The 13773-nt window shown below is 29.1% G+C and overlaps 1 protein-coding gene across 1 annotated transcript; it reads right to left on the bottom strand.

The window, feature by feature from the left end:
* Positions 1–7220: 7220 nt before the first annotated feature.
* Positions 7221–13087, bottom strand: LOC136084620 (uncharacterized). Its single transcript, XM_065804942.1, has 2 exons — positions 9345–13087; positions 7221–7810 (listed from the first exon to the last, which is right to left on the bottom strand). The coding sequence occupies exon 1, from the start codon at positions 12947–12949 to the stop codon at positions 12335–12337; it is 615 nt and encodes a 204-aa protein (XP_065661014.1). The 5' UTR covers positions 12950–13087; the 3' UTR covers positions 7221–7810; positions 9345–12334.
* Positions 13088–13773: the final 686 nt, after the last annotated feature.

Here is a 13773-nt window from a genome sequence, read left to right as displayed (position 1 = left end):
TTTGAACTTGAACCATATCAAAAGTAGTTTGAGAAGTTCTTGATATGCACTGAGCTTTGGAGGGACCTAGAGTAATAGTTAAAGCTTTACCATTTTCTCTGCTCAACCTAATTGTGCCCTCTGGAGAGGATACCTTTCGAGCTATTACAGAAGACGCAATTTTTCAGCAGTTCTGGAATCAGTTGCAATTATTTTCTTTAAGTTTTCAAACTTGGTGGCTTGTGAACAATCATGTATTATTCCTCTTTTGACTACAATGAGACAGTTTGAGCATAGTTTATCAAAGCTACTTGATGGTTCTTTCAAATCTTGATTGGTTAAAAAAGAGAGCTTTGTAGAATGTCCTTTTAGTTGGCCAACCTGGCAAATTAAACAACTATAAGAATCAAATCCTCTGGTCTGTGGTCCAATAATCACTTTGTTAAAGTCATGTAGCTTGGTAAGAGACAAGTCTCTACCTCCTTTGCCATGCTTTTGTACAATAGCTCGGCAGGAATTACATATTTCCAATGAACCTCTATCATCCTTAAAATCAATGGAATTTCCAGAAAAAATACCAAGTATTCTTTCCTTAATGAAATCAAAAATATGCCTGTCACATTTTGAAAAACAAAAGAAACATAAAGATTGCCGACAATCTTGATGAAATTTTCTTTTATATAGCATTTCAGTGGTTAAAAAACTGATCTTTAAAAAATTACTTCAATACAAGCTTGTGTTGGTAAAAAATCTTTTTAGTTATTTAGGCTGTTGACTGCTTTAATGTAATTACTTTGATGTTGTGGCTTTTCCCGGAAAATAAAAAACATTTGTTTTCACATTTTTAAAGAGTAGAAAAAACTTGGTCAAAGCAATAAAAGGTTTTAGGAGATACTTCAATACAAAAAAAAAGCATAACAGGTAGTTTTTATTATATCCAATATTTGGTCAATCATTTTAAACAAAAACAACAAAGCAAACCTGTGGGTTTAACAACTAAAAATATAAAGAGGTTTTTATGTGTTTTAAATTCAGAACAATTAGAAAAAATGCCTCTTACTATGTGTTTTCTATTTTATACAAACTTGGACAAAAAAAGCACTCTTTTTGCAGACAAAGTACACTCATGATATTGTTACTAAATTAGTTATTTGATGTAACTTTGAATCTTTAAAAAGCATAAAAACCACAAAAAGCTGCTATATTTTGGCTGTTTTTTCAAAGGCGAGATTCCTACTTTAAGAGCTATATCTTTGCACAGATAAAAGATATCATGCTTTTATTTTTTTACCTGGAAGATACATGCCAAGGCTTCATTCTATTAAATTTTGAAACTTCTGTAGTTGATAATAAGGTAAGAATAAAAATGTAAAGCATCCGTTGTCTCTTTTTAAAGAGGCTTTTAGTGTCATACCCTATACTTTAGGTCCCTGTACACAAACCACAAGTGTTAAAGAGCTGATTTTTTGTCAGGTTTTAGCCAAAACATATATGTAAAGAGTTTTTGATATTTTTTAAAAAATCCGTAACCCAAAAGTGAAAAAAAAACAAAATAGATTTACAACAGGGCTCCAAGTGCGATCAGTAGCGCAAAGTGCTATTAAACTTTAAATGTATTTTTCTCCTTTGGCTATAGAGATTAGATTTTATATTTAACATCTGGTGAAACCTGAGACCTTGCAGATTAATGCCCCATTGGTCGCTTTTTCGGTCCTCAAATTTGAGGTTGGGACCATTTTTGGATAGGTTTGCTTAGTCGCATGTGCGTCTTTTTAAAACTTTATGAGCGAATTTAAAATCATATTTTTTATCCATCCTTTGGCATGAGCATTGAATATGTATTAGATTAGATTAGTATTTATTAGAACAGTGATACACGCTCTAAAGGACACGCAGGTTCATAAAATATGAAGGTCTCTGACATCGTGCCCTACAATCATATAATACATAAATTAGATTATTAGAAAAAGTAAATCTATTTTATATAACATATTATACCACAGTTATAAAACAAAAACTGGTTTGCCGGAACAGTGTTTTTCGAAGTTGATAGAGTTAATTTTAATTTTAAAGCTTTTGATATTTTTGGCATTAACGATGTCAGACGGCGAGTTATTCCAAATATTAACAACCTTAAGTGAGAAAGAATATTTACGAGCATCAAGTTTAAACTTTAGTTTGCGTAACTTAAATTTGTGACCTCGAGAATAAAATTAGTTTTTTTTTTTTAAAAAAACTTGATATATTTAGGCAAACTAAACTATTTAGAACTTTGTAACATGTTATCATGTGTTGTTCAAGGCGACGAATTTCAAGTAGTTTTAAAGCAAGCACTTTAAGTCGATTAGGATATGAAAAGTTATTCAAGTTAGCATTTCACCTATTATGTATGTATGCAATTGAAAGTTACAAACAACAATGTTATTGAAGTTTCAATAAATAAATAAAAAATCTATAAATTGCTGTCTTTTTCTTATTTATAAGGTGCCCTTTAGTACCTTTTTATCTCGGCCTCTTACTTCTTACATTTACATGACGTCCTTTATGGAGGACGCAGCTATCATTTGCAACATAAAGTTTATTACAATCTTAAATAAAATTATTTTGAATAAAAAAAATATATATTAACTTAGCTAAAGTAGCATATGCAACTATAGTTATGTTAGCATACGTTTCTTTAGGAGCGTAGCTAACAACCATCGCGAAATTCTTGTATTCAAAAAAATGTCTTTTAAAATTAGACGCCATTTTAAACAAACTCTTTACCTTCGGATAAAACTTAACAAGGTAGGCTCAAACATAAACGTTATTTCAAAATATCTGTCACGGCACCGATTTATAACTTAAGGCACCTCTAGAAACTCCAACTTTCCTATTTCCCAACAATAATCATCTTGTATCCTGTCAAGTCTGTAAAAAATCATACCCAGTACCCCTCTACAAAACTGCTATTAGGAAGATAAAAAAATGTAATAAGAATTTATTTTTAAAGTTCATTTGCGATTTATTCTAAATGCAATGCAAGGTCTTTTACGAAGTAGAAAACTTTCAAAATCGATCTTAATGGACCAAAACTACGCGGTGAACAAACTTCATTGCCATGGCTCGACGGTCGAGGGCCCCACCCTAATTGGACGCGGCCCCTTCCATATTTGGACGCGGTTTTGTTTAAATTTACGTTAATAATTTATTTTATTTTAGTTTTTAAAAGATTGTTTTAATTCTAGTATTTGTATTTCAGTAAACTACTCGCTATTGTGTTTAAAATATCTAAACTATCACTATTGCACTTAGTGTGCAATTTTCAAGTTATATTATTTTTTGATCACTATTGCGCAATAGTGATCAAAAAACAATATAACTTGCAAAATCGATTTTGAAAGTTTTCTACTTCGTAAAAGACATTGCGTTGCATTTAGTTTACAAATTTAGGTCGACTCATTCGTGGATGGTGGATTATTGCGGTTATTTATGATGTGTTTTATTTTATATACATATATATTTATAAATATTTTTAAAAATTCAGTTTTGAAATTTCGCTTTGCTTTGCTTGAGATATTTTATTTCGACTAACTAAAACTAATTACGAAACTGGTGTACAAAATTAAACAGTGTGCAAAATAAGCATTTTGTGGTTTAAAGTAAGTTTATTTAAAAAAAAAAGGCTTGAACGTTCATTTATTTATCCTTAAAATTTTAAATAGTGTTATAATATTTCAAATATATTTGTCTCGTTGGCTTAGCCGTTTATTAAAATAATTTTACAAACTTTTTTTATAGTTAATAATAACATTATTTATAGTTAATAATAACATTATTTATAGTTAATAATAACATTTTTTATAGGTAATAATTACATTTTTTATAGCTTGTTGTAAAATAAATTTTGATAGTTATTCAATAACTTTATAAAAAAAGGTTTTCATATTAACTAAATTACCAACAGTTATTTTTTGAGTTCAAGTTTTTCAATATTTCATTTCATTTATCCATAGTTATCTATTCTATTGCAATATTGCATGGGAAAGTAGCAACTATGGAAAGCTAAAAAAAATCTATGGTAAACAAAAACTTCCATGCAGAACTATTTTTGGTGTTAAGAGATCTGCTCATCGAGAGCCTCTCCTAATGGAATTTAATCCACTCAATGTTTATAAACTTAATATATGCCAAGTTATGCTGTTTATGTTTAAATCAAAACATGGTTTGTCTCCTAATACATTTTACTCTTACTTTAATAAAATTTCTTATAAACACCCCACAAATTTTTCAAATGATAATTTTGTAGAGCCAAGATTTTATTTAAAAATCAGTTGATTCCAAATTCAATATCGTGGACCATTTTTATAGAAATTTATTATAATTACAATTTTTTTTTCAAAAAATTATTAAAAATAACATTCTTTAAAACATCCCTTATGAACAATTCGTAACAGTTCTTATCACGAAAATACTTCGATTTAAAATATTTCTTTTAAAATTAGTTTATAAAATAAAATAAATAAACTGAAAAAGTCTTCACTCACTTTTGTTTTGAATAAGTCATCACCTATTCTGTTTTGATTTTATTTCCTAATAAAATATGATGTTATTGAAAACCTTTGCTATTTTAATATCTTATTATAAATTTTATAAAAACTTTGTAGAAATATATTTTTATTTTTTGTTTTACCTATTTTTATGTTTTAAGTTTTTAAATTGTACTATTATTGTAATATTAACAGACGGCATTATTTTTAAATTGTAATATGTACTGACAATGTAAACGATAAGACAATATTTGTCTTCTTCTTGCTCCGGCCATTTAGTATACATGTAAACAATTTTTCTTATTGTAAATAGTATTACACGGCAAATATAAACAAATAATGATAAAAAAACATTGAAACTGGAAGATGCATGTTATTTTGTTTATAAATGTGAATTTTTTGAAACGGGCCCAGCAAAAAACATGTAGATAGGTGCAATTATGCAACTATCTACATGTTTTTTGAAACAATTTAAGTTTATAAAAAAAAATCAGAAAAAAGCTCCTGAAGTGGTCAGGAGCTGTGGTCCACTATGAGTAAGAAATGAAAAAAAAGTACCACTACTGTCTACTTTAAAGTACACTAATATCAAAGATAAGCGGCATAAATATGGTTTTATTTATATTTTTTATGGCTTAAGTTTCTAGGAGAGCTCCCTTTCCTCTCTTTTTTATAAGAAATCTAAATAAAGTCGAGCTATTCCTCTGGTATAGCTTGACTTTATTTAGATTTCTTATAAAAAATTTGTTCATCCCTTTATCAAACCCTGACTACGCCTCTGTATCCTAGTAAACACACCACGTGTAAAACACGACTTTAATATTCATGTTTTGTTATTTGCTTATTAGCAAAATAAATTGTATAACTATTTTTGAACAGTTTTTAAATATAATTGCGATATTTAAATGTATATTTGAAATTGTTTTTATGAAAAGATTTTACGAATTTCATGGAGAGATAAGGGTACGCTGATTTAAAAACGTTGAAAAACCTTCATTTTAAGAATATTAACCAATTAAAACATATATTGTTAAAAAGTGTGCTTTTAATAAACGTTACGTTGTACATATTTTTAATGATTATCAGTTGTTTAAAGTACTTTAAACTTGTATTTTAAACATTTCCAAAAGTACAATTCCAAATTACACAAATTGTTTTGTTATAAGAAACTAGTACTAAACCCCCAAAAATTGTAAGAATCAACTAGTACTGCGTTACCTATGGATAAGAGACTTATTTTAGTTTAAACTCAAGGCAGTATGGTGGCTAGATCTAGCACCTTCTCTCTATAGAGTGAAGGATCCTCTCCCTCTTCCATTAAAAATTCGTTCGGGCCCCATATTTTTTAAAAACTTTCTACAATTCTTTGTATTACTTTTTTTAAAAAGTATTAAATTTAGTAAAAGGCCCTCTAAAATTTTAGATAAACCCCTAAAATAGCCGCGGCCTGACTCTTTGATTTTTACTTACATATTTTTTACTTACGTATCCCATCAACTTAATATAAAGTTTAAACTATTTGCTATGGAAAATAGCAGTTTGAATGGATATTTAATTTGCAGGCACAATCAATAGAATTCCATTCTCAAACGTATTTTATTTATTATTTCTTTTGATGTCCCTAATAAAAAAAAATGCTAATTTGTTCTGTTCTGTATTTCTGCAAAATAGACTTTTTTCAAACCTAAAAAAAAGAGCGTTTATCTTTATGCATTCTTTTTTGTATGCCGTTTATCTCTTTTTACTTCTACTTGTGCAATATACCCTCTTAAATGTTTGAATTGTTTATATTTTGATTGTTTTAGCTTTTCTGATTGTGGTAAGAGAAAAGCTAAAACTTCCTCACACAAATTCACAATTAAGCTACAGCTTTATTAGAGACTTTTTTTTGAAAGTTCAGTTTTTGTTAATGATTTAAAAAACGAGTTATGTTGTTGACGGTGAAGGTTTGTTTTAATTTTTATGATATTATATTATGTAGTGTAGTTAGTTAGTCTTTAAAAGTGTGTTGTCTTTTTAGTTGCAGAATTGCTGAAAAGTATGTTTTTTCCATTTTTTCCATAAATTGCAGTTTGTATATATTTTTTTATTTATATATCCTATTATTATCTATTTGTTATTTATATATCGGTGGTTCATCAAACAAGTTAGCTTAAAATAACTTTAAATATTTTTAAGTTTAATAAATTAAAGACTAGCAGAAAGCAACCCGTAATACGGGTTACGATCGGTCTGTTACTTAATTTACAGTGGCTGTGTTCCACAATTTAAAGTTGCGAAACTATAACTAATACCATGTAAGAAAAACGCCTTCAAATTAAAAAATTAAACCATCTGTAAAATTAAAATAAATTCATTTACCAATTATTTAACGTTATTTGAGTAATTTACAACTGACATAGGTCATATCAGTGTATGGCAGAACCATTTTCGTAGACATTACTAAGTTCAACACAATGCGTTTTTAGTTACTGACACAAAATAATAACACTTTATCATGCTTTAAATTGACGAAAAAGTAAAGCTAAACTGTTGTTATATCTTTTATAGCATGAACTTTAACTAATAAGATTAATATGAAGTGAACGTAATTTATTCATGGGTTATCAATTTTTTGGTATCTCCTTGATACATGTTTCTTTAAAAAAGGAAATTGTCTTTAAAACGTTAAATGCACACAACTAAATAAATTTATTATAAATAACTAAGCAATTGAGAACAAATACGTTTCAAGCAAAAATAAGTTAATTTACAATCAAACATGTGTATAACATTTTGTAAAAAATATGTAAATTTTGATCTTTTATATTGTATTAATGCGTCATATGACAAAACTAAAATAAAAATTATAACAGATAAGTAGACATAAAAGAAAAAATACAAAAAAAAAAAAATGGAAATAATTTCCCTGATTTTTGGTAGCCTGTTGTCATACTTGAACTGCTTTCATGATGCAGCTTGTTGGTGTTGTTTTATGACGTTATTTCACGTTGGCTGTTAGAAAAACTTTAGTTAAACTTTAGTTAAAATATTTTAATTAAAAACCAAAAAAACAAATACCGCCATTACTTCGCCACTCATTGAAGGACCTCTCCTAGAGAGGCCCTGGGTGTTGGGAGCGATATCTTTGTTATTCCTCAAATGTTAAATGATCAAACAGAATACAACTTACTTGAAAGATATGATAAGATGTAATAAAACAGATATAATAGAAACGTGCTTTTTTAAATGTCTGGAAATTCCAATCTCAAGATTCCAGAACAGAAGAAAAACTAACAGCGCACAATCGAAACTGTCCATCACTAAGTGTAACAAAACAACCAAGAGTAACAAAAAAGTAAAACAGCATTTAACTTATTGCATTACATTATTACAAATTAAATTACGATTAGCATAATCAATTAATTACATTATGATTATGATTAGCAATTTTAATAATGCCTAAAATAACTCATCTATTTATAAATAAATCAACAATTTTAATCATTCATTATGCAACTAATTAGTTTACTAACAAATATGTGCAGTAAACATATCTGGACAAAAGAACCAATTTGTCTGAAACTCTATTTTTTGTGAATGAGTAAAATTTAAATTTGATATTTAAGTTTTTAAACGACATTTCTTAAAGTACGTAAATATATAACAGCATCGTACTAATTTTTCATTTTTGTGATATTTCGACCTGTTTTAGCACAGATTGTCATCAGACGTCAAATTCAATACATTATAAAATGAAAATTTGATATTTATGTCGCAAATCGATTATATATTTATGTCGCATAACGATTAGAAGGCTATATGACCCGTCTGGGTCATATAGCCTTCTAATCGTTATTTATTGCGGTTTAACCGCAATCAATTAAGTCTTAAATCCACTTTATGAGCCAAAAAATCTTAAAATAGTTTTTTTACTATACAATCACATTTATACTTACAATGTACTATCACATTTATCTAAAATGTTTTAAACGTTCCAAAACTGTTTTAAATTGGTTTTTAAAGGTTACGTTACATTCATAGTTTTTAACGTAACATAATTTCTGTTTGTAAACCAAGCTGACCGCACCCGGGTCTTGTTATGTCTGTTCAACACAGATCATTTTTATATTACTTGTATGGCCTCTTTGTTTTAATAGTTTTTAGTAAACGGTAATTTGCTACCATTTACTAAAAATTCTTTTTGTTACTTGGAACTTAATTCTCGTAAATATTTTGACACTAATAAAGGACCTTCCTTCCTCGTTTTTGCCTTAATGGTGGCCGGGTGAGTAAAGTTATTTTTTAGTAATCAGTAATCAAGTTTTTGATGGAGACCTTTTACCAGAATAATAAAACTTAAAACAATGACTTACATTATTAAGAATTTTTTCTTTTTATTATATATAAGAATTTAACATATATAAGAACTTTTTCTTTCCTCAAAAGTGTAGCAAATGCAAACTAAGCTGATTAATTAGTTAAACCCGTTATAAAATTTAAGTAACTTGGTATTTGAAAAATGCGCAAAACTACAATATTCTCCATATATTTAAAGGCTTTTAGTTAGTTTTTAGTTGCGACCCCTCTTTAAAAATATCCCTTAAAATACGTACAACAAATTATTAGCGTAAAATAAAGAAATTTAAAAAAAAAATTGAACTAATTACATATATTTATATCATTTTAACTGAAAAAGATTTACAATAAAAGGAAATCAGGTTTTTTTTTTAATAAATCGTATAAATGCGTCAATCGTAAATCTTAAAGAAAAAATTGAACTATGATACCATAATTTCAAAAAAATAAATTAAAAAAAAAAAAAAAATACCACATAAATACTCAAAATCAATTTACCTATTTATTGTAACCTATGTTTACATGGCAGTTAATGTAAACATTTATCGAAAGTGTAACTATCAAATCTGTTTCGAAGTACAAAAAGATTAACAATACTAAAAAAAAAAAAAAAATCAAATTAAGATATAAATTGCATTTTTAGCAAAATGTTGTCTTGGCTTTTAGTAAATAAATGAAAGCATTAAGTTTCAATAATCAAACTACCAATTATTCATTTTTAACAATAGACACAAACGTGAAGGTAAGCCAAGCAGTCTATCAACACAAAACATCACAACAATAACACATAACAATAGAATATTTACACCTTTCATCCTAAAATCTAGCGAAAACCTTTGATTCTAAAATCTAGCGAAACCAAATTAAAATTTGAAAGGCAAAATTAGAAAACCAATTTTAAGTTAACTATATTTATCTTTTTACTAAACATATAAATACATAAAAGTATATTTGCTTTTATATTCAGTATTAGTTATTTAATTACTTCAAATTTAGGACATTAAAACGCCCTAGATTTAATGTTCAAGATTGCATTTTTTCTCATATACATTACGCTAAACATTAACAGACATTATGTGTTTCCAGAATAATAAAAAAAAGGCTAGACAACACAACCTAGCTCTAAAGCAGTAACACCGCCTAGCACTAAATGCTGCCAATTCACACCCCTGCTATAAATACACCGCTTGTTCTGGTAAGGTTATCAATCTTGCTCAACATAATGTCAAGTCACACCACTTTATAAACATGGAAACAACATAATTTTAACTTATATACAACTATAAAAAAATATGGTTTTATATAACACATATAAACACATTTTATTACAATAATAAATGACAGATATATTTATCAAAAACTATGAAAAAAAATAATAAAATATTAAATAAAGTTATACATACAAAATGTGCTCACAACCTACAAACAGTAAATTTTCGAAATGAAAATCTAAAAACTATAAATTAAGAACATTAGAAAATTTAACATTATTTGTGTAACACTTTCCACCAACCATACCTTGAATGAGATGTTTATCAATTTTGAAAAACAAACTATTAAATACTCTAGTTCTTGAACACGGTTTTTTGAGATATACCCTAACTCTATCAAATTTTTGACCTTGACTTTTATTAATTGTCATTGAATAAGGTAATCTGACAGGAAACTGACGACGTTTCAGAACAAAAGGTAAATTAGAATCTGATGGAGCCAACTGAATTCGAGGAACCAAAAACCCGTTTACCACCGGAACCACCTGTCAAAACCTCTGCATCAATATAATTATTTTGAAGAGCACAAACTTTCATTCGAGTGCCATTGCATAGCCCAGCTTTGAGATCTAAATTTCTAAGTAGCATAATTACACAACCAATTTTTAATTTTAAACAATGAGGTGGCATACCTGAAGGAGTTAAGGTCATCAGTATCAATTTGATCAGCACTTAAATAAATTTTGACCTCACCCGGCAGACATTCTTTATTGATTGATAATGAATCAACATTAGTTGGTGTTAAAATTACGCGTTTAGAATAATTATTTTGATCAGCATCTCCAAAAATCTTTTCAACAATCGATTCATTTTCTCTAATAATGCACTGATTCGGTATTTCAATGCATCCTTTAAAAGGATCCTCCTCTTTGACAGGTATAGTTACATTCCCAAGTTTTAGTAGCCATTGGGAAAATTCATCTTCCCCATTTTGCACTCTCATATTTATAGTTAATGCAAACTTCTGCACTCATTGCCAATGCAAAAAACATTTTTTACATGGTTCTACTATTTCAACTGGTTGTGCTCTTTTCACAACAGGCAGAATTTGCCTGAAGCCACCACCAAAGAGAATGATTTTTCCTTCGAACAGAAAGTTGTTGTTGCAAATATCTTTTAACAAGCTATCAATTGCATTTAAGTTAATTAAGCAATTAAATGTTTCATCAAGCAAAAACAAACTAACTTGTCTTATAAAACGCCCGTGTATGGAGTTAGGAGTTACATTACATGTACTATTATCCATTATTGGAACAGGAAGTTTGAATAAGCCATGCTATGTAGATCCATTTGTAAGAAGAGTTGCTGCAGTGCCAGTCTATGCAGCTGTAGCAGATTTAAAGCCCCTACTTATGGTTTCAGTAATCAAATAATTATAAGTAAAAGTTTTTCCACTACCAGCTGGTCCATCCATGAAAAACAATTTAGAATGTTGATTTTCTACACTTGGTTGCTCATTCAGTGCAGCAAGGATAGCATTACATACATTTATTTGATTGACATTAAGCAACAGTCTCATTCGATTGGCTTCGTCAATAGATTGTTGAACATTTTCATCAAAATTTTCTTGATTTAGGCGCGTAAACTCATCAACAACAGGCAAATTGCTATCAGGCAGCGTTTTACCTTTTTGATTTATAAACTTTTCAATTTGATAAAGAGTAGCTTATTCAGCTATTAGAAGTGGGACTGAACGATAAATGAAATCTTCCATCATAAAAGCTTGGTATGTATTCCAGAGATGCAAAGAATTGTTAGGTACACAAAAGGTCGAAATAATTGAAAACAACTGCCTAATTTGCTTTGGCATACGTGTTAAAATTGCTTCAGAAAGAGTATTCTGCCATTCAGTGTCATCTTGAAAAAAACCTTTCAAAACACATGCTTCACGAAATGTTTCATGGACAATACCATTAACAGTACGCACATCCTCCCAAGATGTTGCACCTTTTACTTGTAAAAGTAACAGTCTAAGAAAAAACAATTCTCCAGTTGGATTAACTTTATACATTCTTATTATCACCTTATTACCACCCCTTTGTCTAACCTTCCTATTACAATGTTTATCATCAAATATAAAGTGATAAGGAATGTCTACATACGAATAGCAATGTGCTCTTTCATTTTCAGTATTTAACTTAAACCATGCCGTTAGGTGCGTATCAAGTTAAGCTGCACAATCTTAAGCTATTTGTTCTGCTCCTTTTCTAAAATACACTAATTGATTTTCAGGTAGATAAACTTTAAGACGTATAATATAATAAACACCCAGCGGTTATCGACATTGTTACCTTTAATATTGATAACCAAACCATTATCACGACGTCTGTAGCATGGATAACCATTATGAACTGCTACTGTGTTAGCATTAAATTCTTTAGGATAGTTTTTGCTGCACACCCTATCTTTTATGCAGGGAGAATTTGGATTCAGTATGCCACATGGACCGTGAATCATGCAAGTTTTAACGACGTCATAAAGGTCTCGTTTAACAATCGGATCTAGAATTTCTGCTGATATAAAATTATTGATATCATGAGCTGTTTCAAGGTTATCATCATTTGCAAAGTGAAGTAAAATATGAGCATGTGGCAAACCACGCTTTTGAAGTTCAATAACCTGAACATGTGTTACAACTTTCCTTAATACACTGTGCTTAAAAATGTCAAAGAGAATGTTATTTAATTTGAGTTTGAATACTCGAATAACTAAGTCAGGTGTATCATTTGCTGTCTGACTTGAATATAGATTTTCAGTTATCTCGCACCATTTTGGGTTGTAAGTGAAAGTAATAAAAAGATTTGGTTTACCATACTTTTTAATTATAGCCATAGCATCTTCAAAGTTTTCCTTTAAAGCTCTAGAACTTCCTACATAAGTTGATGGCAAAACTACAACACGCCCTGGTCTAACATTATGATCATTTCCAAGGTTGATTAAATGTTCTTGTAAGTCGTCATACTGCTTGCTTCTCAGTTCGTTTGGTTATTTCTGATGAAACCAGGGCGCTGGCCTTTAATTTAAACATACCCATCAACAGCATATTGCTAAAACATTTTTTTGCCATAAAAGAGTGAAGAAAAAAATTGTCTAACTGAAAGTTTATAATTGTAATACTGAGATAATGTAACATATTTTCTAACCAATGTAGCACGTTCAGGATTGTGAACCAATTGATTATGCCAACCAGCATCACTCTTTGGAAAAAATAGAGGATAAACCATAAGATCTAAGTTGGCAGACATACTTGATATAGTTTTAAAAGGATGACCTCTTGGGTAAATAACAACTTCCCTGAAAGCAGGTGGTGCACCATCTTTACCAACAAATACAACTGCAACTTCATTATGTAAAGGGAGATTATAGCGATATCATCTATCATGCCCTTCAAGTAAAGACATTTTTACATCTGACACAGAGCGACTTTCTAAAGCTGCTTGACGAATTTCTTCATCTTCCACTTCAGCCATGTTTTTAAATGCAAGAGCAAATGGGTTTTCTTCACTAATAATAGTTTGCAATCGAAACATTAAATCACTTAAGCAAAGATCATTATCACGTTGTTGCATTCTAAAATTTACTGCTGCAAGTGGATCATAGATGTATAGTTGACAATATGTAGGCAAAACATCTTGATTTGGTTTTAAATTACCAAT

The sequence above is a fragment of the Hydra vulgaris genome, chromosome 09 (genome assembly GCF_038396675.1).
Source record: "Hydra vulgaris chromosome 09, alternate assembly HydraT2T_AEP".
Lineage (NCBI taxonomy): Eukaryota > Metazoa > Cnidaria > Hydrozoa > Anthoathecata > Hydridae > Hydra > Hydra vulgaris.
Note: the sequence above shows the minus strand (reverse complement) of the source record. Positions and strands in the feature narration are given on the sequence as shown.